Source organism: Calonectris borealis, chromosome 5 (genome assembly GCF_964195595.1).
Source record: "Calonectris borealis chromosome 5, bCalBor7.hap1.2, whole genome shotgun sequence".
In the NCBI taxonomy this organism is placed as follows: Eukaryota; Metazoa; Chordata; class Aves; order Procellariiformes; family Procellariidae; genus Calonectris; species Calonectris borealis.
In genome coordinates, this window is record NC_134316.1 from 44,729,674 (window position 1) to 44,757,459 (window position 27,786).

General features: G+C 44.8%; 1 protein-coding gene across 8 annotated transcripts in view; it reads right to left on the reverse strand.

Moving 5' to 3' along the window:
• Positions 1-407: 407 nt before the first annotated feature.
• AMBRA1 (autophagy and beclin 1 regulator 1) overlaps positions 408-27,786 on the reverse strand; it is a 135,052-nt gene continuing 107,673 nt past the window's right edge. For 5 of the 8 annotated variants that reach the window (XM_075152201.1, XM_075152200.1, XM_075152202.1 and 2 more), the window contains 4 exons: positions 26,510-26,649; positions 12,322-12,414; positions 10,515-10,708; positions 408-2,009 (listed from right to left, as the gene is read on the reverse strand). In XM_075152201.1, coding sequence (XP_075008302.1) covers positions 1,519-2,009; positions 10,515-10,708; positions 12,322-12,414; positions 26,510-26,649 — 918 coding nt within the window. In that variant the 3' untranslated portion in view covers positions 408-1,518. Of the gene's footprint in view, positions 2,010-10,514; positions 10,709-12,321; positions 12,415-25,915; positions 26,264-26,509; positions 26,650-27,786 lie in introns of those variants that run through there. The other 3 variants (XM_075152204.1, XM_075152206.1, XM_075152207.1) reach the window with 3 other exon arrangements.

Sequence of the window (27,786 nt, forward strand, 5' to 3'; positions counted from 1 at the left end):
CGCATTCCTTTATCGAGCACAGCCGGATACCGCACCCCTTTTCTGCTTTGAGAGGTCAGCAAGACAGACCACTCTCTGCTTGCTTAAGATAGGCAGTGCTGCGTCTCTGCGTACCTTTTTAAGCGGGATAGGAGAAACGCTCCTCTTTCTCCCTACTGCAGTACTTCAACGACGGGAAACGCCGAAGTGCCTGCTCGTCTCCAGACTGGTTAAAAGGCGATTTGCAATCAAGACTCCCAAATGCTCCTCCCTGTATCCCAGTTTTGGGCCGAGCCTGTTTTCCTCCTGGGAAGGGGGTGGTCATCATCTGATATTTGTAAGCTACCTTGAGCTTCTGAGCTGGATGTACCTATCCCAAGGCCGAACACAGAGACAACCGTCACACAAATGAAGACAGTAGGTCAAACAAGGGTTTGTCATATTTTAATGACATTGATCTTTGGTGTTTCCCTCGTTAGCACTCACGCTCTCCCCGTCCTTCCTCCACAAGCCTGCTAGGGATGGAGAGTTACAAACGAAAAGGAAAATCACATTTGAGACTAAAAACAAAATATCAGAGCCTTGATTTCTCCACTAGAAACTACATGTACAAGGTCAAGATTTCACATGCAACACCTTACATCACAGACCCATACCTCACACCCTGGCCTGGAGCTGAAAGACACTTCCCGCCCCCTGCCAAGGAGGTGCAGCTCAGTCCTGGCACCATGGAACCACTGGGATGGCTCGTTCACCTTAATATTGGCACAGCTTAGAACACCCTTGCGTGAACTGCATCCTGACTAGAGAGGCGTAGCCCCTGTCCCTCTACCCATCTATACAGCAGCTCTGCTTAGGTTCCTGCCAAGTACTAAACTAACTCTCTAAAAAGGAAAGATCTCCACCTCTGAGCAGATCCTGAGCCATGCAGGTTTTGGCAAAGCCCAGTTCCTCCCAGAAAAGACCACAGTGCAGGCAGGACGGGTCTCAGAACACCACATTCTGAGGGGGGGAGCATGCTGTGCCACGGAGCGGGACTGTGGCCTGGAAGACTCCTCCACTCCAGCAACGGAGCTGGAGCATCACGTCCAGGTTTGCCCAGTAGGACTGCCTGTCTCCAGAAGGATGCTGCAGGCCCCCTTCCCTTTCTTCGCTCTACTGATCAGCCCCTGGGCATAAAAGGGCAGGAAAGAGGAAAGGAAAGAAACTTCACAAAGGATGACACCGATCGAATTGTAGGGTTGGGGCTGAGCTCGGGGGATCCCATGGGGCTTCAAAATCTGCATGATGTGCAGCCAGTATGGTTCATATTCCTGTTAACTCTTCAGCAGTGGGAATGTTGGAAGTTAAGTACGCTTTCTTCCCCATGGCTTCCCTTGCAGTCCTTATCCCTTCCCACCCACCCAGGATAGAGAAGCCCTCTGGACCACCAGCATCCTGTCAGAGCCACACGTCCCTACTCTTCCAGCTCCTGGCCAGCTGTGAGGTACAGGTCTCTGCTGAGCAGTACAAGGGTAGCACCAACACACAACTCAATCTCTACCTGTTCCGCGACTCCCCACTGGTGCTGTCATTACTATAGAAGTTGGTACTGTCAGGAAGATGGTTATTATTAGTTAGGTCACTGTATTCAATTGGTCCCTCAGTGTCCATGGAGGACTGGGCCTGCTCTGGCAGGTCCAGGTCACCAGCGCTTTGTCCTTCACTCCCGCTAGAGGCTGTCCGCGGGCTCAGGCCATGCTCTGACAGCTGCATAGACTCTGAAAGGATCCGTCCCTCCAGCTCAGCTGCCAACTGCTGTGAGGTGGACTGCTGTGCCGATGTGCCCTCAACTCCAGCAGACTCTGCACCAGTCTGAGAGCTGCGGTGGATCCGGTGGCTCACAATGATGTTGTTGCCAAAGCCACCCATGGACGCCATGGTGGTGCTCTGCTCCCGCTGGACCACGGCAGTCATGCCACCTTCTGCCATCAGCCTTTGGATCCTACTCAGGGCATCCTCCCCACTGGCCCCATATTCTGGACCTTCACCTGCAAGAGAAAGCAGAACCAACTTTGGTGCACAAGGCAAGCTACAACACAAAGAGAAAGCAGGCAGGGTAGGTGCATCATCCAGTGCGCATGTGCTGGGACAGAAGACGGGTTTTGTTCCAGAGGGAACCCAACGTTTTATTTCCGTAACTTTCGGTGAAGTGCCAGACAAAATCACTGAACTCTGTCAAGAAAATCTTGGCCACTGCCACAGGTATCCCTCACAGACTTGTGTGTGCAGGCCTTGGAGAAGCAGCTCTTATCTAGCCATACAGGTGTGGGGAAAAGAGGAGTCAAAGAAGTAGTGTGTTTTCTCACCGCTGCAGAGACAGTCCAGCCAGTCCCAGAGGGGCAGGAAGAAAAACCTCAGTTTGCACTGCAATAAACCAAACATTTCACCATGGAGTCCTGTGGCCTTTCCGACTTCACCTATTTGAGGACACCCCAGGCAGATGACATGATGGCAATCTCCCCAGTATCAGGGAGCACACAGGCAGCTGATCAAGAGCAGACAGCAGCTACAGAACACGGTTTGCGCTTCCACATGACCTATGATCAAGGAAAGATCAAGCGTGTAGGCTCCTGCTCCCCTTGACGGTTATCTTTTGAGGAATGCAAAAACCATACCTTAAGAACTAGAGTCTTTGTCTACTCTATCTCCAAGCCTTCCCTTCACAGTCAGGCTGTACTGAGCTCTGAGGGAACCATCGTCAGATGCCTTGATTGATGAAGATTTCTTTTGAAGAACAAAATCTCACAGAAAAATACTCCACGTAGGAGATTAAATCCCCACGGCAGGCAAGTCCAGCCCAATTCTGTTTCCCAGCGTCCTCCTTTTGCTACAAACCCTACCCAGACTGTTTGGGGAAAACAATCTGTAATCATAAACTGCTTGAATCATTCCACAGTGGGATCCTGACAATTCTTATTAAAGAGATAAATCTCACTCCCAGCTCCATGAAGCCATCGCAGCGCTGATTAGAGGAGAGGAGAAAGCCATGAGCTCTCCTGGCACCAAGGAAATGAACACAAATGTCAGTAAGGCTAGATGTAGGCAGGAGTTAAAACACAATAAAAAACAAAATGCCACGCTGACTAGGAAGACAAATCCACTTGGGACTGTGGGGTTGAGATCACGTATCCAACACAAGAGCTGGGGTATTCAGCATAGTCTACACCATGTCACTGTAGAAGTTATTTGTTCAAAAAGCAAAACAGTTAAGCTGTTAACATGTTGTGTAGTCGGTCAGTGACAGCTTATTCCCTTTCCTCATGGGCTCAGTGGTACTTGCATCAAACACCACCAGCATCCTCCACCACAGGGTACGGCTAATTTCATCTTCAAGCAAGTCTGCTGACATACTGCCCTGCTGTAGAAATAGTATGGACATCAAGGGTAAATTTAATTCTCACAAGCTGAATAAGTCCCTTTCTGCTAGGAATGTAGTAAGCCTGCTATATCCACTATACATACAGCAACTGCATAGCTCCTTGATTAGAGCATCAATGAGACCACAGAGACACCAGTAACCACAGAAGAACTTGGAGCAGAGCCTAGAGGAGTGAGCAAGAATACCCCCTGGACAGAGCCTGACCCACAGCTCTAGCAGAGAAATCCTGTTCAGGATGCGGCTGATGGACGAACTAGGATGTGGTTGATGCATGAACTAGGAACCTGGCTGACCAGCACGAAGACTGAGAACAGAGGCAGCTATTAGACTGGAAACTTCGGTGTGAAAAACACGGATGCCAGGGGATATTGAAGCATTAATCATGAGCAGAAGTAAGTGGAAGGTTTGAGAAGCATGGTTTTGGATTCAGTCATCGCTTCCTTCTGAGGGCATAGTCGTAAGCACTTCGTTACCAACCATCTGGCCAGGCTAGAGAGGAAGCTTGAGAAAGCCAAGATGTGCAACCTGGCTTAGAGACATGCCAGCCAGCCCTATCTAGACAAGTCCAGAAACAGCAGGTACTGTGCTTTTGACAGATCACTTACTATAAACTAGCCCAGGAGCATTGGAACAGCAAATCAGCAAGGATCCCCAGCCAGTGCTCCTCAGCATTACAAACATGTGCTTCACCAGAGGAGTCCACGCAGGCGGCGCACACCACAGCACCCCCGGCTCTTCCCTGCCCCTTAATTACCATGTGCCATGGCTGAATTTCCAGTTGAGGCAGCTGCTTGCTCAGAAAACAGGCAAGGGCTGATGCCACAGCAGCAATCAGCAAGTCACGAGCCTTCAGTTTACGAGCACAGAGATACAGCAGTGTGGGAAATTCCAGAAAGACGGCCCCGTCAAGGGCCAGAAGTGAGCCTCACCATTCAAGCAGCCAACAAGCACCTCTGCTTTGGGGTTTGTCCTCCTCTTTCTCCCCCATCAGGTTTCGACAATGACTTTGGCTGACTGGTTCAGAGCAAAGCTTCCTGCGTGATTTGCCTTGAGCCGAGCTATAGCACAGATTCAGCCCGTTTCTACTGCTTGGTGACTCCCACACACGTTCTTTCACCAGGCTGCCAATGCCGACTACATTAGTACTCCGTGCAAGTGAAATAAGTTAACTTTCATTTGGTGGAGGTTCAGAGTGCGCACACAGGCACTTACCCAAAACAACAGCAATGCCCTAAACCCCACACCTCGGATTGTTAGAAGTTTCAACTTGCTGCAGTGGCCAAACCCCATTCCCTGTACCACCAGCTGAACAAAACCAGGACAGAGAGAACCTTGTCGTGGTTTAACCCCCATACTCACGACACTTTTTTCAAACTCCAAAGGGTTTAGGCATATCCAGAGCATGAACCTGAGCTTGTGCGGGAGTAGACCAAGTGACAGCACATCTAATTCTCCATATAGAGAAGGCAATTCCTCTTCTCTCATTTTCTGCTCAAAACTACATTCTGATCTCCCAGGCTCTGTAAAATCCTTTATCTTAAGCTCTCGTTCTTCTAAGCCTACCTTCTAGGGTCAGAAAAATAGAAAAACCTCACAGAGCACTACAGACAAAATCTAGAAAACTGAGCTAACCAGCTCCAGCTACAGTGTGTGAAGTACCAGTGTAAGCATAACACCCGCCAATTCACCCTCCACCTAGGCTGTCCCTGTATCAGAATCCATCGCAGAGCAGGAAGCAACCTTGAGACAGAGTCTCCAACTTTTTCTGGACAGGGACGCAAGTTCTGTGCCTGACAGGACAGAAAAGCATCACCCGTGGTTCCCTTCCGCCATACAAGTAAGTATTAGTGTTGCGTCCACAACGCTGTGTTCCTACGAACCTTTTCTACTCTAACCGAAGTGACCTTTCCAGAGGTCCAAAGCCCCACCTATCCCAAACACAGACACAAAACATTACTCTTGAGAGCAATTACCCCAAAGACCAGGGGATTTCTGTCAATCTAGCTGACTGGCTCCAACATTTAACAAAATACTCCCTAGCTAATGCATCCATCTTTAGAAGTCCTCTGCCACGCTACTCCAGCAAGACAAGAGTTTGACACAGAAGACTACAAACGTGAAACATCTGGCAAACTTTCAGTGATGCTGGGCATAAGGCAGGAGTATTTCCACTCTTAAATGAAAGTGCTCTCTGAAGTACTCACGGGGAGTACAACTTACTTATCTCTGGGCATGGACAGCACACACCTGATAAAGAGCAAAGCCTACAGAAGCAAGGATGAGACCAAGCTCCTCTGTGGCCGTGCGATATATTGCCATCTCTCTTGAATTTTTTCCTATTTTCAGCTTTCCTCTTTCTAAAACCAGCAGTAGTTAGTAGCCATGCTTGCAAACAAAGCTTCAAAATTAGAACTAAGAGTAAGCACTGCAGAGATATCTAAGTCTTCAGAGAACATGGAATAATAGCTCTGAGGTGTGAGCTGACCCACTAATTCAGAAGCTCAAAGATAAAAATATCAGCATTTTTAAATGAATTCACTCCTTGCATAAGAATAGGAAAGGGAGCGTCACAGCACAGCATAACCAGCTATGAATAATCACATCTCCCTTAGTGCCAGAAGAAATACTACCAGTTACTTTTCTCCCCAACCAAGCTCAGAAGCATGTTCACACTTCATTTCTGAGGCAGCTAATCCAAACAACTCCAGAGAACTCAGAAAAGACACAACTGCTTTGACTTGTAACAAATTTCTTAGCAATATCTCACCTTGCTGATTTGTATGAGTGAAACTTGTTTTTGTAATGAGAGTTTAAAAGTAGCCTGCATAATTTAATCCCAAGAGAGCCAGGTACTTGGAGTAGCTCACACTGTAAAGGCTTGCGTAGTACATGATTCTGGAACCTGATTCTATTTTTTAGGTAGTGCTTTTCAGAGGCCTTTAAAGAGAAACCAAAATTTGCAGTTCTATAGGACATATAACACACATTTTACAGATGGATAGGCAGATGAAAGGCTAAGTGATCTACCCACGTTTCTACTGGGAGAATGAGAGGCAGATCTGGAAGCTGATCCCTGGCGTCCCGGTTCCCATTTCCACACTAATCGCACAAAAAATCACATCACATCTGACAACAGCATTGGAAGAACGTGTTCAGCTAATGTAAACCAACATATTTCTTTTTAGCATTCATGAGGCTCGGCTGGGGACAGGGTATTCCTGCCCATGCAGCCCCCTAAGACACACGTTCCTAATGTCTCAGATTAAATAAATTACATGCAGGCACACTGACTCTGCTTGTAAGTGCTCCTCAGGCATCCTCAGGATGCTTTGCTTATACCAGGAAAGTTTCACTTGCATGTGCTATCTTTTCACTACTAACAGTTTGAACAGACTGAATCTCCCAAGCCTTCATTTTACAACCCTTTTCCCTCTCAAAAGTATCTGCTGCAACCTCTGAAAGCGGTTGGACATGATGGGAATTTGTACTGGCTGGTGAGAAACACTTCAACCAAAGAGGTTAAGAACTGTATATGGCATGACAGTATTCAATATGTTGCTCCCCCAAAGACAGGCAAAGCAGCAATCCACTGACAGCCAGCCTTCCGATGGCCACAATTTCAGCAGTTCGTAACACGTGCCTACTTGCGCAGTGAAGCACTGAGCGAGCTATCTGAATTTTAAGCCCCAAAGACGATGCAGATGATAGAAACTGAGATGACAATTGCCTTTCAGTTATTCCCATCAAGTTTTTTTGAGTGTGGGTTATTTTTTTCTTTTTAAACAACTGGATTGCCTGAAAGATGTATTGATATACTGTCAATAGCCAGGGGACAGCATGGGTGCACAATCAAGTGTCCTGGAGCTCTGCAAAGGTCCCTTTCCCTCTGCCCACAGCACCTTTTGCACAGTTGCAGTCCCTGACAGTTACTGCCACCCTACTCCACAGATCCAGCATCCTGAACAAGTGGCAGCCAGAGCCTGACCCAGTCTGGACTGGGAATTACAACTGCTAAAGGTTAAAGCTTTGGGCCGTTAAATCTCATTAGGAATTTCTGTTGGTTTTTAAGTGAGATTTAATTTGCCAGCTGAATACAGATCCCTCCCCCACCATGCCTTTCCATTTGCAAGGGAAAGCACAGTGTAACTCCCAACAGATTGTTTCTAATTAAGAGTGCCTCAAAGTTACAACTCCATCACTATTTCCACTACGTCTGTCAGCTTAAAAGAAAGTAGGAGATAGCTGAAACACTGTTTTAGGCATTTCTTGGTACCTCCTCTAGTTTTCTCTCAACTACTCTAAATTCCTTTGGTTTATGTCTGGCTTGGGAGCAGAGTTCACAAGGCAGCTATCAACTGCTGCAAAACAGAAAGATACAGACATTAGAGGGATTCACTTCTAATAAAGTCATCATATACTCATTCCTCCAAAGGAGGTAGAAAGATAATCAGAACAGCAAAGTCCCCGCAGAGCTTTGCATGAGAAAAGGAAACTATTTATACCCACACAGAACTTAATTAGATTTCTGATGCAATTCTGCATACTTTCTTTTTTTTTTTTTGTACAGTAAGCACATATCTGCAAGAAATGCCCTGAGCCAGAATTCCCCACAGCAGTGGGGCTGACAGGACATAGGACAGAAATCCACTCTTGGGGGTAGCACTAGCCTTTTTCTTTCTTTTTTTTTTGAAACATTCAAGGGGGTTTTTTGGGTTTGTTTTGGGGTTTTTTTTCCCTCCTGACACAGTGATAACTAAAACACTTTCCTTTACATTACTCAGAATCACATCTGATTTATCCGTTCTGCTGCTGATAATACTGCTAAGCCTTTACGTAGTGATTTACATCTTCAAAGCCCCATACAAAACACTAATTAATCTTCACAGCCCCTGGTGTACTGTATTATGGGAAGATTTATTCCCATTTGGTAGATGATTAATAATTTGCTCTAGGTCACACACCAAGTTAGTGGTAGCACATTTTTTCCTTTTTTTTTTTTTTCCTTTGCGTCCCTGACATCTAGATCCTGCTATTAGGCAAAGAGTTATGGTAGATACAGTGGGCAACTTAACCATCAGAAAAGCAGCACAGCATCTAACCTAGCCTGCCTGAACACACTGGACGAGCATCACAAGAGTTTATGATGCTGGAAGAACAGTAACCTTAAGGCCACAAGCAGCGCAATGGGGCTCAAGTGTAACGTGAAGCACGAAGATTCTTGGATGAACGAGACCACTGATGCCACAGGTCTCTGGCTAACTGGTTGAGGGTAACAGCAGCTGAAAATTTGTCTTTCTGCTTCACGATAAGTCTTTGTACTATTCCTCCGTCATGGACTGCAGTTGGTTTTTTGGATCCTATACGCTCCTGATAGTTAATGGCTTGACAGCTCCCTGTTTTGAGCTGCTCTTGAGCCTTTGCACGGGAATTTCCACTGAGGATGCAAGGGGCATAAGAACTGATAAACTACAGGGTAAGACTGCTTGGCTCATCTCCAGTGCATGCATCCATACTGGAATAACTCCTTTGTTCTAAAGATCCTTATATAGGAGACAGCACATTTTGCAGGCCACTTGCAAGGGGACATGTGATAAGTCAGCATCTGAGCCAGAAATCACACCAGATGTGGAACCCGCCAATCTTCTTCCAAGCAAGAAAGGGAGACCAAGAGAAGCCTCTGTCTTAGGCTTGTTATCTACACTCCTTTTCTTCCAAATGCTACATGTTTTGCTTCTTTGTAGAGATACCCTGCCCAAGGCACTGGTAAAGGACAACCCTACCCCATCTCATTAATGGTCTAGTTAAAAACCTGATCTAGATCTGAAAATTGAAAGCTTAATTAAAAAGAATGAGATAATGAAACCTTCAGACGATTGCAGAACAGCAGCAGAGAGAAGCAGCACTGGAGAACTCCACTGGTTTAACAGAGCAGAGAAAGACCCCCAAGCCTGCAGCATCAGCCATCATGGCCTTGATGTAAGAAGGTCCCACGCTGTACCCTGCTCTCAGTCTGCGTACCACATTCAGTGGAAGAACCAGTTCCCACAAGTTCAGCATTTGTCCAGACACCCTACGTTCCAGCCTTATTCACACGCCCTCAACTGTACTAACCTTCCGAGAGGTTAATCTCAGCTCCGCTGAGGTAAGCGGATGGGAAACCCCACAGGTCAGGAATTTGTCACTTAACTTTGAACAGAAGAGCCAAGATCAGAGAAACACAAAGCCTTATCGCACACGCTGGATGCTGCACAGCAGAAACTGTGGAATAGTCACATGCCAAAAAGCATCTTTCAGAGTGACAGAGCGCAAGCAAGCACACAGGCACAAACAGGCATGTCACCGGCTGCTTCCCAAAGCCAAGTGGGTTCATCATGAACCAACAAAACTGCCTCCTTGATTTTCTCTGCCCAACTCCTTCCTAGCCAAGCCTTCAGAGTTGGATTCAAGCACAATGCTACAGTATAAAGACAAGAAGCCTGGACAAAATCATCATGCTTTCAAAAGATCAGTGACTTTATTATCATGTAGGAATTGCACATCAGCTGCTTCCAGCTCTTTACATGTTGGTAAGTTTTCCTGGACTGGAAAACACTAGAGAAATTTTTGAATAGCTGAGCTGGACACTCATCACAGCCTTCATCGATCAGACTAAACAAAATACTCATACCTGCTTTGTGAGAACTGATTTGCAGTATTTTATTTTGTATACAGATGCTGAGCTTGTGAAGCCTGCACAGGTTTTAGATGCAGAGGTTGAAGGACCAAGCTGAACTCTAACACAAAGGCAGAAAGGATAATTCTTAACAGTTTGCAGCCTTACTGATGGTTAGAGTTCAGAACATTTGTGAGGAGCGATGCCAGTACAGCTGATTCTACAAAGACACAATGATGCGGAGAAGAGTTCATTTTGCCCTCTAAAAGCATGTGAAAAAGACAACTTCTCTATTCATATGGACAGAGAGTCACTCTCCTGGCTACAGGCAAATTAGGCTGGAGAAATCTTTGCTGAAGAGGTAACAGGAGTGTCCAAACGCATTGATAGGATGTAGAACCTATGTGGAAACTTTCATTCACCAGGTAAGCTCTGTCAGGTAATCATTGCTTGAGCTCCTACCTTCCCCAGTCCCTGCAGAGGCGGATTCCTGCTCCTGTACCTCCCTCTCTGTCTGAGTCTCGGCATTCTGCAGCTGAGGCGCCAAGGTCTGGGTACCCTGCGAAGTCACAGAAGTGGGGGGGTTTCGGGGTTGCAGGCCTATGGCATTCATCAGGCCCATGTCCCTGTCTGTCCTCCATGTGGCTCTGCTGGTTCTGAAAAGAGAGAAAAACAAATAAGACCAGGAGCACTGGAGGCAATGTGCCCCAGCAAGATTGAAGCATCCACCTGAGCCTCTTCTTGCCTCCACTCCAACCAGGCACCTGCTAGCCACTACGCAGATGGGGCTGGAGGGAATTGTGACCTGCACTTACTTACACACACACAGACACCCCTCTCCAGCCGCAGCTGGCTGGTCTCTTGAGTTTTAAGCCAACAGAGTCTTATAGTCCACTCACCCTTCCACAGAAGCAGCGTGTCTGACAGGCATAGATAGGTATCCCTGCAGCATCACTAAGCCTGCAGAACAACTCTGTCTCGGGGTCACTGAGTTGAATAGGCAACACGACACGCAGCACAGGACCATAAACACAGATGCAACCTCCCTCTGCACGTCAGCGGGGTGGTTTTAACTCCCAGCAGCCTCTATCCCTTCCCTCCTCTGGACCTCCTAGTTTGTCAGCATCACACATGAATGCACTCCAGCAGGCATTTCTGCCCGTTCCAGTCGGACAAGAGAAATTCTCTGTTCTCAAAAGTAAACAACAGGAACCACCTCAAGGCTCATTAGCTTCTCAGAATCGAACAGTTGAAGTGTACGATGCTACAGGAGTTGAATCTTGACAATGCTTGGATGCTCTTTCCAAAACCGACCTCTGGCTGTAAGTGCTGGGAATGGTAAAGAAATTCTAGGAAAGATTGCCTCATTCACAACCTTTTTTTCACAAGGTTTTGAAACCTGCCACACCTTTCTTGCTCTCTCTTTGAACTAGTTCATTCCTAAGCAGTATTTCTGCCTTCAAGCTGCTCCTAAGCCCATCATGCAAGACCGACATGTGCTGTCAAAAAACGAGAGTAGTGGCAATATCCACTCACACGTCAGAGTAAAGAATCTCTACTGCTTATTTTTCACCCTCGATCAGACCAAGGCTGTAGGACAACACAGACATTGCCCTGTACCCCAGCTCATAACTTCCTTGGGATCCTGGAGCTCACAATTCAGAAACAAGACTGTCACCCTCTTGCTGAGAACAGCTGGCTTACGCCGAAGTACTCATCACTGGGGCAAGAAGCAAGGGACTGCAGCATCACCCTTGTGTTTAGAGTAACTAATGTGTGCACCATCGGACAGACTGGATGAAGCAGCCAATAGGGCTGTCAAGGGATTTAGCTTTATTTTTAGAGTTTATTGCTGAGAAACAACTGTCCCATGACCAGAAACTAAAGGGATGAAAATCATTGACTGCCCAATGGTTTTGCACTCATCTCTGTGAAACCACCCGTTCTGCAGTTATCTTCCAAAGGTCATTTACTTCGCATGGTGTTTTTGATGCATGAAGCCCCACATGTTCCTCCCGTAGCTTGCTCACGGATGTTACCGAGGCCATGGGTGACACGTGTACTTCACTATCACTGGCAGCACTTTTGGGCACTGAATGTCACTTGCTGGAAGCAGGCCAGGTGACCCAACTCAGTCTCAAAGGGGGAAAAAATTGCATATTTAAAGCTGCCAGTGCTAAGGGAACAAAGAAGAAGAAGTGGTGCTGTCAGATGTAACAAAAGCAGCAGAAAGGGTCAGGTCTCTCTAACCTACACCCAGGAGACTCACCCAGGCCGCTCAGTGCTCCTGCTGCTGGAATGCACAGCGAAGACATTCTCATTCAGCTGGTCCCAATGGTACTCAACTCCAGAGTTTAAGGCCCTTGAAACACCAAAGAAAGAAAAAATATTAGCATGAGAGGACACTATTCCAGCCTGCACACGTTACGTCCCCACCACACGAAGGACAGCATCGAATCCTGCCCTACAGAAACTGCAGGTCTAGCTCAGTTCACATTTTCGTTAAAAGGGTTCATCACCGTAAAAAGCCTTGCAAACACGGAGCACTGTATTACCCAGATTGCTCTGGAATATTCCATTCATTTCAATTCAGTGTTAGCACTGAGGCACAGCAACAGGAGCAGAGAGATTTTCAGGAAATGAAGACATACAACTGTATGTATAAAATCAGGTTACCCTAACTCCAAGTGACTAAACAAAGAATTGGAATGGGAAGGCCAATTCTGTCTGTGGTGCCTGCCAGCATTTCCTGCACTAGGTAATACTAAGTAAAACGCGGCTCTTATTTGACGTTTAATTTCTTTGCAAATGGTTCTCATTCTACCTAGAAATAAATCTCTATACAGCCCTCTCACTGACAGTCAGTGTGGAGCAAGGGCAGATGTAGAGGACACTTTAATAAGTTTCCACAAAAGAATTTGGACTGGATCAACTACGTGTATGTCCAAAAAGTCCAAAACTTTAATTTTACAGCTAATGCCAATAAGTTTAACAGAACAGCCAATGCTCTGGCAACCTTTCACAGTGTATTTCTCAAAGAGATACGCAAAGCCAGGGCTGGCTAACCACTTCAGAGGGGGAGGCAAGGTTAACAACGTGTAGCTAATCATCACATCATCGCTGAAGACTGAAGATTGCATTGCTGCAATCACAGAAACTAAACCACCATAACCATAACGCTGTAAGTGCGTCTTCTACTATTTCTAAGGCCCAACAGCTCTTAGACTGGAAGAGGATAAGAGCGAATCCAGCTTACTCTGTGCCATACAGAAATGTCAGAGGACAGGCACAACTCTGCAGCCCGAGGCAGTGTGGAGATCTCCCACCTTCTGCTGTGTCCCCACCTCCCGAAGCACTATGGGCTGCATTACCATGGAAGAGACTTTCTGTAGTGTTTTGCCACGCCATGCTGGCACACCAGCTCCCTGGGAGCTGGCCTGGGGGTTTCGAAATGGTGCCGTGTACCACCACATGGCTGCTGGACTGCAGACACCTGATGGTGGTAAGTGGAGAGTTAACAGTGCTGTCACCACAAGGCAAGTTTAAAAAACAAACAAACAAACAAACAAAAAGGTCCTGTGCAGACAGAAGGGAATTGCTTCTGAAGAGCTGGATTTGCATCACACCGCAGGCAGTCTCAGAGCGTGAACGAAGGGTAGTCCCATAATCTGAAGGAAGGATTCAGGGCAAGTGGTTGGTAGCTGGTTACGGCTCGGGCACAAACATGGTGTTTTACGTACATATAAAAGATATCGTCCCTGTAATGAGATGCCTCAGCAGAACTGGCAAGAACCCCAGCTTAGAGGACGCTGCAGGTCAGACACGCTGCAATGGGAGAGCTGTGTGCGCTGGAGGCCTGGGGCTAGGCTGCTGGCGGGGCAGCACCCCAGGTCGGGACCAAGGGGGAAAGCTGGAGAAAATTAGGTCAACAAAAGCACGCATGGAGTCTACAGGAAGTAATCAGTCACACTTTTCTTTTTTTTTTTTTTTTTTTTTTTTTGTGCTGAGCTAGCCCTGCGCTGCATTATACTCCATGAAAGGAGCTGCCAAGGAGAAGTTGATTTACAAAGGCTTCAGAGTTTATTGACAGATGGTAACCTGTCACTAAAACCGTGCCAGTAGCTCTGGCTGCTCCATCTCCTGCCTAATATACTGAGACTTAGCTGTCACACTCTGCTGTCTGCAAAGTAGCACACTCCCTAGGCAAGCGAGACTTTCTGACCTGGTAGTCAAAATTTCCATTAAAAAGTCTAGTCGGCTTGGTATCTGCAGCTATTACACAAGAGAGCTAAACTGACCCGTGCTTTTCTTCCCCTCCTTCCACTCTTGTTCATGCTTCCCGAAGTACAGGCATGGTCCCCACAGCCACCTACACCACTGGTATTCCAGTCTCTCTGCAGGGCCAAAAAAGTGGCTCGGAATAAACAGCTGGCACTCCCTTCTGCAGCAGCGAGCATCCTCACTGCTACTCTTCCCTTGGCCAGCTAACCAACTCACCCTACTCCACCTCTTGCAAAAGATTTCAAGCGATAAAGCCCTCAGCATGATTTTTGTTCTCTTCTGCGTGCATCTGCATCTCTCTGACCTGGAACACATCTGCCTCTCCACAGCCCTCAGACCAATATCCAGCTTGCTCCTCATTAGGTCTTCCAGCCTTTGGATGATTAATTGAGGCTACAGACGAGATGTTTCAGACTGCGTCAAAGTACAGTGAGGAAAGCAAATATCTGAACTTAACAGAGGGAACTGGTTGGGCACAATCTTTTATACGAAGATCATCACTTCCCTTCTTAATAAGCAAAGATTTCACCAAAGAAATGCTGCTATTGTATGGATAAGTGCCAGTTTGAAGACCATGCCTGCATTAGAAACTTGATCACATAATCGCACCTTAAACCAACTTAAGTACACAACAAGATGTGTGTGACAATCACAACTACCTCGGTTTAAATCAGATTTTCAATTAAACTTAAAAGATTTGCACTGGTTTAACCACACCTATTTAAAACAGTGCAATCTTTCTTTTTTAGAAAGCCTAAAGGTTTTTTAACTCCCATTGCAAAATATTGCTTGAATTTTGTAAATTAGCAAGCCTTTCACAGTACGTTTCCCAGGAGATTTGCAAATCAAGGCCTGACTATTCATTTCACAGAAGCAGAGCTTACACTGGAGAAATGAATATTTTTCAGGTAATGTAAGCATTTAACTTTTGCTCCGTCAAACTCTAGACATAGAAATGCTGGAAGCACTTTACATTTTCCAAGGCATAAGGTAGAAGCTCTGTGTAGCGTGGAGCATGTTGCCACTTGGATGTGGATGCAGTAAGGAGGACATCGGTTGCCCAGGGCTTCAGGGTGAAAAATTGCAATTCTCCACACTGCGTCAGTCATGGACAGTGAAGTCCACTTAGTCAAGTTCTTATTTTCTTCCTTTTTATGGCTGTCACTAAGCTCTCTAAGCCCTCCCTGGAAATTTCCATTAGCTTTATTAAATGCAGAGCTGCTCACAGCCTGGCTTTCCCAGCAGGGATCTGTTCCGAGATGGACTTTTCCTTCACGCTTGTGTCCAGCTCACTCACATTATTAACGAGCTTGGAGAGGATGAAGGGCACAGACTTGCATGCTTTGCTGAAAGTCGAATAAGGATTCAGAGTGGAGCCTGTTAAGTACCAAGAGCCAACAACTTAGGCAGCACAGCCTCTCCATCTGCATGGAGGTATTACCTACACAGCTCAGGTATGTCCCCCTGAAGAAACTAGGACCAAGCTCGAGGAATTAATGACAAAAATATTCATACATGACAAGAAAGCTGAAATACGATTTACTGCATTGGCTTAACCAGTATTTCAAAAGTAAATCAACCAAGCACAGGTCAGCAGAAACCAACTTAAGACATCTGGGTAACCCCCCAGTTGGCATATCCAAAATTGGGATATGAAAAGGAGGGATTAGAACTAAAGTTCCCCACCTCTACCATAACAATACAGCTCAGGAGCAAGATGGCAAGACAAAAAAAAACCATAATTTGCAAGTAGGGTGTGCAAGTTCAGGAAGGCATAAATAGCACTTACTGTCTTTTCACTTAAGCCATCCCCAATACTGAAGAAGGTAGCAGCAATGGGCAAATGCACTGCTCTCCTCCTTCAAATCCTGCCCTCACGGAAAGGCTCAACAGTAGTACACTTGTCTGCTACAGCACTGAATTACATTTTGATTAAGACATTGCTGACTGCAATCCCATCTAAAAATATCAGCACAACCCCATTACTAGGATGAAGATTGTGGCAAGCCCAACATGGAGGAGACTAGCTGCAAAGTGACACCGTGCAGCACGCAGCTAGGCCAATATCTGATTTTCATCCTACCAAGGTTCACTTTCTCCACGAAAGAAATTACTCTTTAAAGCTGATTTCTCAAATACACTGTCCATTCGGGATCACCAAGAGCAAGCATACAAAACCAGGTTAGTTTACAAAGGATTTGAATTCCCCAAGATGTGCTTTCTTCCCTTTGTGTAAACTTGTCATTCTTAAACCATTCAAACTTTATCAAGGAAATATAGAGTGAGCTACAGAGAGCAAGGTGACACTATGCAAAGGAACAGGAATCCATCGTCCTGGTTTGGGAAGAGCACGCGGTATCTCACACAACGCAATGCTCGGCCGGATTCCAGATGCATCCTTGTCAGCAGCTCATTATATCTCTTCTGCCGGCGGGTGACGCTCAGCACAGCAAGCCCAACCCTGGCTCCCATGATTAGGTAGGCAGCGGTATTGTCAGTACAAGGCAAAGTTTGGCACTCCCAGCAGTTGCCTGGATAGGAAAACGAGCACTTCTAACACTCTACCCAGATTTGCTCCTACAACACTGGTAAGATTTTTGTGTATCATACAGTGCGCTACACAGTAGTTTTAGCACTATTAAAAAAAAAAAAAAAAGCCTGTTTATGTGAATAAGAACATACCACCCAGGCCAAACAGCCTGGAATAAACAAGGCAGAAATAGACCAAATAAGAACTTCCTGAATTTTCACTGGTTTTCTTCTCACTCAAAATCTTGCCAGTATTCCATGGTATCCTTCGCTTATCTGGCTCCAACCACACCAAGAAGCACGCAGGGATTCTCTAGAAGGTAAATAACAGATTCCAGAACACAGTGCTTTAAGTTCCTTAAATAAGGACCATTTAGTTTGGTATCCCCTTAAACCAAGCTCTAAAGATGGATAACTTGCTTAAAGTCCTCTAAAAATTTAAAGGCTTAATTGCTTAAAGTGATTACAGGCAGACTATACTCCAAATAAGCTTTGAACCCTCAGAGTATCTTAAGCTGTTTATGATCTATCAGCTCTTCCAAGTGGCTTAGACAATTTAGGATGTTAGGAGTCTTTGGGGGAGTGCAAATTGCTTAAGTCTTCTAAGGCCTTAAACATCTTAAACTGCTACAAGTCTGGAGAGCCAAAGTCACTCTTTAGTCATCTTTGAACTTTCACTAGCGTTTTAGCAGAAACTAACATTTACGTTGATTCAAAGGCGACTTCGAAGTAGGCTTGTTTTGTAGATCTTATGCCAACAAACCAAACCAGGAAAATGCACTTAGAATGGGAGAAATCAACTTCAAAATAAAATTTTTAAAATTAGCAAGCATAACAAACGGTTTTTTTTAACAGAACATTGCAATGTGCACACACAAAGCTGCCAAGCTCCAGAACCAAGAGCTTGGCTTGGTCTAATCTCAATGAGATCCACAGGGCAAGCCAAGTTTTTAATCTTCAGCAGCTTTGAAATTAGCCAACTAAAAAGTGTTCTGTTTCAAACCACCCAAATCCACAATTATTACTCCAATTACTCACAGTTTGTAGACATTGTATTGAGACCATTTACAGCACCAGATAGCTTGAGGATTTAAAAAAGGGAAAGAAAATGAAGAAAAAGTTGGCTTTTTATTTGCTAGCTGGATTCACTACAGTCCTGCTAGAAAACAGAGGCATAAGGGACAACAAATAAAACTCCACAAATAAACTGGATCAAAGACTGCAAAATTAAAGATGATCTTATTGGAAAGCCAAGGCAGTAAACAATCGAACAAGGAAGGTCTAGTATAGACCTGCAGAGAAAAGAAAGGTTATAAGAAAGCAGGATGGACTGGTGCTGCCAAAGAGGGAAAAGACATTCTGAAAATAAACATGAGGAAAATGGTACTAGAATGAAAAAAGGTCTATTCATCAGTGAGGCTAAGGACAAAAATCAATGATGACTCAAAGTGGACGAGATACTGAATTTTCTCTCTGAAGTCTCCACTTAAAAAATATCCAAGGGTACTTATGCAATTAGGGAGTAAGAAAAGAAGCCAGACATAGCAGCTAGTTGCACTCATTAAAAAAAATTTTTAAAAAAGTTAAAAATCAGCTGTGAATGGCTCAAAAAAGTTAGTATGTTACAAAAAACTGAGGAAGTGACAAAAGGCCAAAAAAGCCAACTTAGCAGCATTCTTCAAAAAGAAAGCCATACTTAAATTGACAATTACTCTCTCCTAAGCGTAACTTTTATCCTTAAAGACAGTAATATAACAAAGAGAAAAAAGAAGATATATGAAAACAATGAAACGAGTGAGCCACATGCAGTAGGCAGTAAGTCAAATAATTGCTTGCATGAAATTTAATTGCTTTTGTAGATAGAATTAGAAAAAAGTAAAGGAAGAAAAGGCATCAGGTGTGATCTGAATAGATGTAAGTGAAGCATTTGGTAACTGTTCCGAGTATGTGGCCATGCTCTTAGAAAGATTGCTACCCAATCTGAGAACCAGTAAGGACCTGCAGAAGCCCAGTGACATAGTACACAAACTGGTAAGTAGCAGGTTAAGTTTCTTTAACTCTGAGCTCTGTACCAAGTAGCCTTTCTCAAGGTGGAAAATAAATGTCACTAACTAGTCAGTGCTTCAGTGTTATCTTGAAGAATTGGGTGAGGGAAATGAACTTGCTAATAGCTGAAGACTTAAAGCAGCTCTCAACATTCATCTCTAGGATTCATAGACATATTAAGTGGAATTTTATGAGGGCATCTTCCACCTAATGCCATCATTCATCCTGGATATGAAATTCACATGCAGAAACGGAAATAGAAATGGAATAAAAAACAATATCAGAATGGAGATACTGTTTCAAGCCTCCATATTACCACTCTACTTTTCTTGCATCTGCAATGACTGAGCCTCTTGGCACTCAGGATACCTAGGCTTCCCTGCACAATTTGGAAATAATTCATTTCAGTTTTTTCTTAAATGCATGAATAACAAAATCCAAATACCAGCTTTCAGGACGCATCTTTAGTGCAAAATTGGCCATCTTCCCCCCCTTTTCAGTCCTTTTATCAATCAAAATCATCTTTTACCCTCATTTAGAAAATTCAATGTATCTTGTGGTTAACAGGCAGCAAAAGTCCAGGACATGCATTAACCTACTCGGCCATGGTCAAAGGCCACTGTGCAGATGCTGCCTTTCAAAAGCCATTTGCAGGGAGGACTCAGATATAACCAGTATCTCCAGCCGCCCCAGTTAACAGTTGTGAAAACATTCCCTGTGCAGGGTTGCTAACATCCCTCGGTTACAAACGGAGGAAGACAGCTCCTCCTTCTGCCTCTTTGTTTACTCCATCCTCCAGAAGCTATTCTTAAAAGGCAAACAATGCACCAGGGCTTAATGCTGCTGAGAAGCATCATTGCTAGAGGCTGAAGAGCCTGACAAATGGAGCCAGCCAGCAGAGAGACATGAGAGGCAGAGAGACGCGCCAGGCAGCTGGAGAGATCACCATCTCTTTACCAGCGCTGATAACTAGATGCAGACACATTGTCCCCATTACTACTTGAGAGGCTACGCAATTCTCCGAAGGGAAAAAAAAAAACACTGGATTGGCACAGACAGACAATTGCAATGATCCTCTGCAAAGCATAGGAATTTATCACAAAGAGAATTTTCCTAGAATATTTTCATGTTAGAGGCAGATCTCGCCACAAAGAATTAAAATATGCACACTGCATAGCACTGAATCAATTTGAGACTCTTCACACCTACTTCCCAACGACAGAATTCCAAGGGATGCTGCCTCTGAACCAGATACATGTTCAGGGGGTATTTTAACTCCATTACCAGAGGCTCTGCCTGCTAAAGAAATCCTTCCTCTCTTGTGGATGCCCGCACTACATAGCTAGCCCTAGACAAGGTGCTTTGAGTGCTTGGCTTTGAAAGTTTTTTCATAACACTGAGGTTTTTGGATGAGTATTTTCAAAAGCATGTGAGCACTGAGTCCTTCCAGAACCTCCTCCTGAGCATGGGGGGGCACTCAAGATGAAATGAGGAAGAACTGATATGTGGACCCCCTGCCCTTCTCCCACGGCAGTCCTCCACACGAGAAGCCAGCAAAGGGCAATAAGCAGCATGCAGTCTGCTCCTCCTCACTTTCAGTCTCACCTGTTGGTGTTTTACGAGACAATTAATGTTTGAGAAACCCCACCAGGGGTGTTTCTGCATGGGAAAGCTCTAGTTAGGATGTGACACAATAGGAAAGGTTATGAGCACTAAAAAACAAGTTCCTTTTTAATTCAGTAGAGGTGTTTCTACTGTACAAGACACTGTGGATTTCATCCCGTGCTGCAAAAACCAAAGATTCGGGAACTGAATCAAACCTTGAACTACGCAGAGCCAAGAGAGATGTACAAAACTTTAGCGAGCATTAGCACTGGGCACAGTTACAAAGGATGTCAGGCAGCATGTGGTGGGGGAGAAGCACTAAAGGGGAGGCTAAAAAAGCACTAGCAGCCACACAGAAAAGTCAGCGGGCAGCAGGATAGCAGAGGGGTGGGGGGAATTCACGCTGCTCTGTACCACCTCCTGTGACAGACCTCCAGCCACAGGGAGTAGTACACGCTACTTCACTTCATTTGCTAAGTGGAGTACGCTACCTCAAGTGGTGTGCCGAGAGGGATTCCTGTTTTCACGTGGCACAGCTCTCCCAATGAGCATTAGTATCATTAATTTAGTGTCTTGATGTAGCTCAATGGTGCCCACCCTTTAAAACGTGGCAGCCTCGGAGCCTTTCAATACCACACTTCTGGACTGAACATAAACTCATCTTGCATTCAGAAAGCACAGACCACCACGTGGTAATGTGCAGCCATGTGCAAGCAGATAGCAGATTCATGATCTAATATGTATGCCAGTCCATCAGTTGGCAACCATCTACACACTGAACCATGACAAGAGTGAACTACAGGACCCTCAAAAAAGGAAGAGGTTGTCACAACCTCATACAGACTGCAACCTGTTTCCAATCCACATCTGTGGGCCAAAACTCTCTTATCAGCAGGACTCACCTGTGAACCACCGACCTGAGTACCCTAGCTCCAGCCTGTCACACTGCAGTTGGTTAACAAGCAACAAGACAAGCATGAAGCACCCCCCGAAGACACTTACACTGCCTATGATCTACTCAATTCCATTCATTACTCTATGCATCTTCAGGACTTGCAGATGCCTTTCTTCACATCAGCTTGCTGCACTTTGCGCTCTGTCCCCAATGGCCACTTCCATGAACCTTCCCCCACAGACTCCTCCCACATGGTGGCTGATGATTTTTTCAAACAAAAATGAAAGATCAGACTCGTGAAAAGTAAATTGCTTGTCCTGTTGGACACTTACAGAGGAAGTTGTTTCCAAAAGCTGGATTCCTGTCCCACAGGAACCCAGTCCCCTGGGTTCTTTCACACAGACCATTCCTCAAAAGGACAGTAATTCAGCAGGAAAAGTAGACAAAGTTTTAAACAGGTCATAGAGACCTGCTCTAAGATGGATAGTTTGTTTATTTGCAAGCAAGTGAAACCAGCAGCTAAACAAGCAAAAGAAAAGAACATATGAAGGACAAGCAAACACTGCTGAACACCAGCTCCACCACCTTTGCTATTTGTTATCCTTATTCAGATTAGTATTCATTCACTGCCAATTGGGATCTCTGGGTTTTCAATACAAGTCTGTATCTAATACTGCATGTTCAAACTAACGTATTAGTAAACAACATAAGTTGGTCAGCCTTTGAGTGTTTGGGAAAGGAGGAACTTTCCTGACCTGACGTTAAAAGTTTCTTCCAGTTTAATCACATAAAAAGCAGAGCAAACAAATTGGTACTTTTCAATATCACAGTTTAGTAAGCTGGGTGTCACCCTGCAATCTAAGGAAGCGGGTACACAATGTCCTTTCTTTCCTTTACTCACCAGAACGCAACCTTGCTAGGGGTTATATCTTTGGCTAATAAAAACACTTACTCTATCCTCATAGCTACTGTACTGGCTCATGAATTACAGACTCTTACAGGCTTCTTTCAGGCCCATTAGGTGCATTTCCAAGTGTGGATGACCACTGCTGTCACCACCTCACCTCCCGACAGCACAACAGCTCTGAGAGTCAACTTGTCAACACCTGTTTAGACATGGACCTTGGGTTCAAAACACCGAAAAAGTGCCTCACGGCTCAGCAGTTCCCCCCGCAGTCACGAGTATTCGAGTCACCCCTGTCTCTGCAAGCCAGTCAAGCTGCATCTCCAAACAGCTAAGCCTTTTGCATCCACCCAACCGACGTACAGGCTATTGCAGAAATCGGGGGTTAGCCACCTTTCTCTAGTTTGCGGCCACAACCTAGTCATAGTCAATTTACGCCTCTTTGTTCTCTAATAAAAAATTACATAATTTTAAATAGTTCTCCTTTCCTGGAGATTTATGGAAGGCTATATAACCCCCTCCTTAGCCCTCCTTTTTAGCACTGCTAAAGACCCCAAGCTGCAGGTTTTCTTAGATAAAAATGCTCCACTGACTCCAGCAGCTCTTCTCAAACTACTGTACCAGTTCAAAAGCAGTTCTGAACACAGATATGCGAATTTTAAACTGTTCCAGCTTATGTATCTAGCTCCTTCTACAGTGACAGTAACCTTTTGCTTTCTCTGCTGTAAAGCATCTTGTGTCTCATCCTAGAAATAAAGTTGTTGTTTTTACAGCCTCATGTATTGATGGCTCAATCACCTACGATCAACTAAAACCTCAAGTCTTTCTCCTCCTCTGTCATTTTAACTACTGAGCTCAGTGTTATTAGTCACTAAGTGCACTTTGTACTATTAAATTCTATCTCATTTCTATAGCTCCAGTCTCTTTCAAGGCAATCCAGTTCTTGTGCAATACTCTGATCTTTCTCTTCAATGACAAGGCTAATGTCACATCCTCTGCAAATTTATTCAGCGCACCCTTACAAGGCATTAGTGTAAACAGTATTAATAACCAGCCCCAGAACAGGTTCTTAAAGAAGTCCATCAATGACCTCTTTTGTAACAGAGTCCAGCTCTCAATCATGTTGTATTCTTTCCTTTAGCCAGGTCTTCCCCTCCTTTTTACCAGATCTTGTTCTAATCCTAATTCTTTACAAACTAACTAGATTTACTGTAGTGCCAACATGGGAACTGCCTTACTAAAACGCAGAGGTATTAGACCTGGAGCAAGTCCTTAGTTGACTCTTTAATTAAAAATAAATACAGCAAATTCTCAAGGACAGGTATCCAACCTGCTACACTCCACCTTAGTCAAATCACAATGCACTGGATCCCACCTTCCATGGTTTTAATTTTCCTTCCCTTCAAAACATACCCCATAAATCTGTGCACTGAGTTCACATTATGGATTGCCAACATAACCTTCCCCATTTCCACTTGCAAGAAAAACTGCCATCAGTGCTACCCCAACTTAGCAACATAGCCCAAAACGTTTGATTTTAATTACTGTTTAGAACTCTGGAAGGACTACTTGCATAGTCTCTCATTATGAGCCCATGAAGCTTCAAGTTACGCCTTTTTTTTTGGTCAGCTTGTACTTCCAGTCTACTCATCTCATTTTCCCTAAGCACATGCTTTTCAAATCCTGTATTTGAGGCACAGCTGCTATTCCAACCTGTTTATGTGATCTCTGTAGTACTTGGTTTCAAATGCTTCCTTTGTACATGGGAATAAAGACCCAGGGAATTACAACCATCTCAGTTGTTTGCTACTGACCAGTTTTCTTTGCCAAATTAGAACAGTGGGGGTGTTTTCAGCAGTACAGTGTTTTCTTGATCCCTGCTGTTTGCTAGGCTATCCCCCATATAGTACTCTATCAATTGCCGAATCCTTTCTTTAATATTTCTCTTCCTCTGTATTACTCTGAATGGAAACAATACAAATATTTTTCATCTTTCTCCCTCACTTCTTAAGTTAAAGTCAACAGATATGCCAACCTCAAACCAAGTCTATTAAGCCAAGAACTACTGAGATGGCATCTACATGTTGCGATTTTTCCTTTCTCTGAGGATCTTCCAAGTAGATTTGGGACAGACATCACAGCCGCAAGCCACTTCTACTGATAGAGCCTCACTCATTCGTGTGTTCTGATGTTAGAGGCTCAATGCAAATTATGCAGCTCCGTGAATATCTACACCTTCACGCAGAGGTTTTTAAGTCACTCTGGCTATTGTTGGTCTATAAAATGGTGCAGTTAAGAATAGAACATATGAGGTGTCCTGCTCCAAAAAGAACCCACCAGTCAATGTGAGGACTGCAATAGTCACCAGATGCATCAGTTACTCCAATTCACCAGCAGGAAACCTGTTGAAGCATTTCTGACAAACCACCAATAAATCTCCCACCTCTACAGCCACCTTGTTTCACGTTCATTTTTGTTGGAATTGTGCATGATTGTTGCTGGGATAGGAGTAAGGAGATAGAAGAGTGCCCTAGCAACACGGTGAGCTAAGAAGGTTTCACAGAGATGCTGCAGAAGGACCGACAGTGCTTCCATAACATACCATGAAAGTATTCCTGTTGTGTCTTTAATTAGCGAGGTGCCAATAAGAGACACGCCACTTAGCTTGGGGCTACCGCAAGTACCAGAATGGATACCTAAGGTGGGGTGTGGCAAGCTAGGACAGCCAGACCAAGCTCGATTCTGCAGCATTCAATCAAAGCATCCACCCTCAGGGAGAGTTCACTTCCCTGGGTTCTTTCCAAGTTCATCTCATGAGCCATAGTCAGTAGACTAGATCTTATCACTTCTCTATCCTGAAAATAACTTAGAATAACTCTCTAGAGTTTGAGAAGAGAGCCATTATTCCTGAATAATTCTTCTGCTTAGAAAGTACAGCCACTATTCTTGAAAGCCACTTATCCTGGAAGAGAGTGATTATAGCTTATTCCATAATAATATCTTGTAGAACTTCATGTATAAATAAGGCCTTGATGAAAGATTATGTTCAAGAGAACAAGAGGGCTGTTTGAAGAACGCTGGCATTCGGTACTACTGAAATTGGTCCAATCTGAATTCCAACCACAGATTTCACCAGAAGGCTATACTGAATTAGTCACTATTACAACTGTATATATTTATTCTGATTTAAGAGAGTGGTTCTACACTGACCATATGACTCTCCTCAAGCACCACATGCCTGATCTCATGCACAACAGATGGAGCCCACATGCATGTGGTAAGATCACCAGCAGTGCTGTAAGTTTCTAGCTGCCAGCTTTTAAGTTACAAGGAACTTCAACATGTGAAGCATAACCCAAAAGAATACCAAGGTAGTTTAGTACCAGAAAATAACGGAAGCAGAGAAATCCCTGAAGTGTTCCTGCAGCACAAAAGAAACACTGCTCCAAAAGCACTTGCACAACACAATTGAGAAAAGGGTCTCAACAAAGTACGGTGCAAAGACTCCCCAAGAACACTGAAAGCGTTTCACTGCTCAGACGCGCAGTCATCATCTGTGTCACACCACACCTAGATTAGCTTGTGTTTAATTGCAAGTTTACAAAGGGACAGTTACACCCTTCATGGCACTGTATAAATAAAAGAGAGCTAAAGTCTACACGTGACATCATTGGGCTTTCAGGTGAGGACCAAAACAATTCACTGGCTTGCTCATAATCATGACAAAAATCTTGGCAGTTCAGAATCTCATGCTTGAATACTCTAAGTATTTGGTAAGTCTAGATTAGCAGCTTTCAACCTGGCTGATGAACTCCAACGGGTCCATGAAAGCAAGCATATCACTAACAGCTCAAATTTACTGTTCTCATTGGAAAGTTTTAGAAATCCGTAAATCCAGAGAGACTGAAAGACACTGCACTAGGCATACGTGAAACAAAGGATCCAGAAAGCCTAGAAAGACATGGGAAATAAAATGAGCTAATGAGATGCACTTCAAACAGCCTCAGAAGTTTACAATCAGCAAAACAAACACTGATGGTAAGAGACTTGGGTAAACACTGTGGCAGTCCAAATAGGAGTTGGGTTTTTTGGGTCCCTCACCCACAATGCCCCAGGCAGTGAAAAGCCATCTTATCCCCACTGCCCTAGAACAGAACGGCCAAAGCAGTTATAACTCCATGAAAAGCAATCACTTACTCTGGTCGGCAAATCACCAGGTCCCCTTTGTTGGTGCCGTATGCCAGTCCCAGGCCTGGCTCAGGCAGCCAGCGAGCGGAGTTTATGCTGACATGTCTTCTCTGGTCGGCAGGCATCGGGTACAGAACGTTGAAAACTCTCTGAAACAATAACAGGAGGTTACTTGACGGGACAATACAAGGCAGGAGAGCCACGGAGGCTCAAACAAATGTTCAATCTCCCTGCCGCGGCGCAGCTGGCCAAGGAGACATGTCACTTTATAGGATGTTGCAAGAAACGACTAATCCAGCAGCGAGAGCAAGCAGCTGCTAGAAACGCGGATACGTGTGCCCCTAAGTGTTTAATAGACTGACTGGCACACAGCGGCGGAGCAGAAGAAATTCTGACCCCAGGAGAATCTGCATGTCGCTCAGTGGGCTGCACAGTCCTTCTATTCAAACTAATTAAACAAAGTGATGGGGATAAGTGTTATAGTCATTAGACAGCAGGACAACCGGGACCCTTCTGGCCTTCACCTCTCATCTTAACTCACTAGGGTGGAACAGGAAACTGGCAAGTACATGGGCTTTCAGCATCAAAAGTTTATTGTTTCTATTAAGCAAACCAAACTTTATGCAAAAATAATATACAATTCTTTCCTTTCTTAAACATTTAAACAGCCTCCTGAAAATGTTTCAGAGTTTGACCAACCCCCACATCCACAGCGCACAAAGGAAAATCAAAATCCAGCGATTATGAGAATAACACAAGTACGCAAGTAACAAATCCCTCAGTTCGGGTCCCCTTCCAACACCATCCATTTTACCTACAGTAAGGTAAGAAGCTGAAGAGCTGCTAAGACTGCAGGCAGTTAGCACGGCTGCAAGCCAGTCCTTCCCAAATGCTGCATTAATGTAGGTGAACAAAACCCCTGCTTCCTCGTCTGCACTAGCTTGGTTTCTGAAGCGTATGAGCTTGAAAAGCAAGAACAATGAAGCGGAACAGATTATACCTACGCAGACATCCTCCTTCTACTCCAAGAAGCTAATGTCTTGTACAGCACAATGCTTTCCTGCACCCTGCCATCCAGCAGCAAGAACTGGGTATACTGACAACATTCCATTTAGCCAGAAAATATGACACATGTAGATCATAAAAACAAAGGCACGGGAAGTGGAAAGAGGGGTAATGAGCCTGTTTGGCTACCAGGAATAGACAGGGACAAGCTGCTTCAGTGGACTGGGCCATCAGAGCACGTTCCGTCATGGCTTCAGAAGGGTAGGCCAGAAGACTGCATT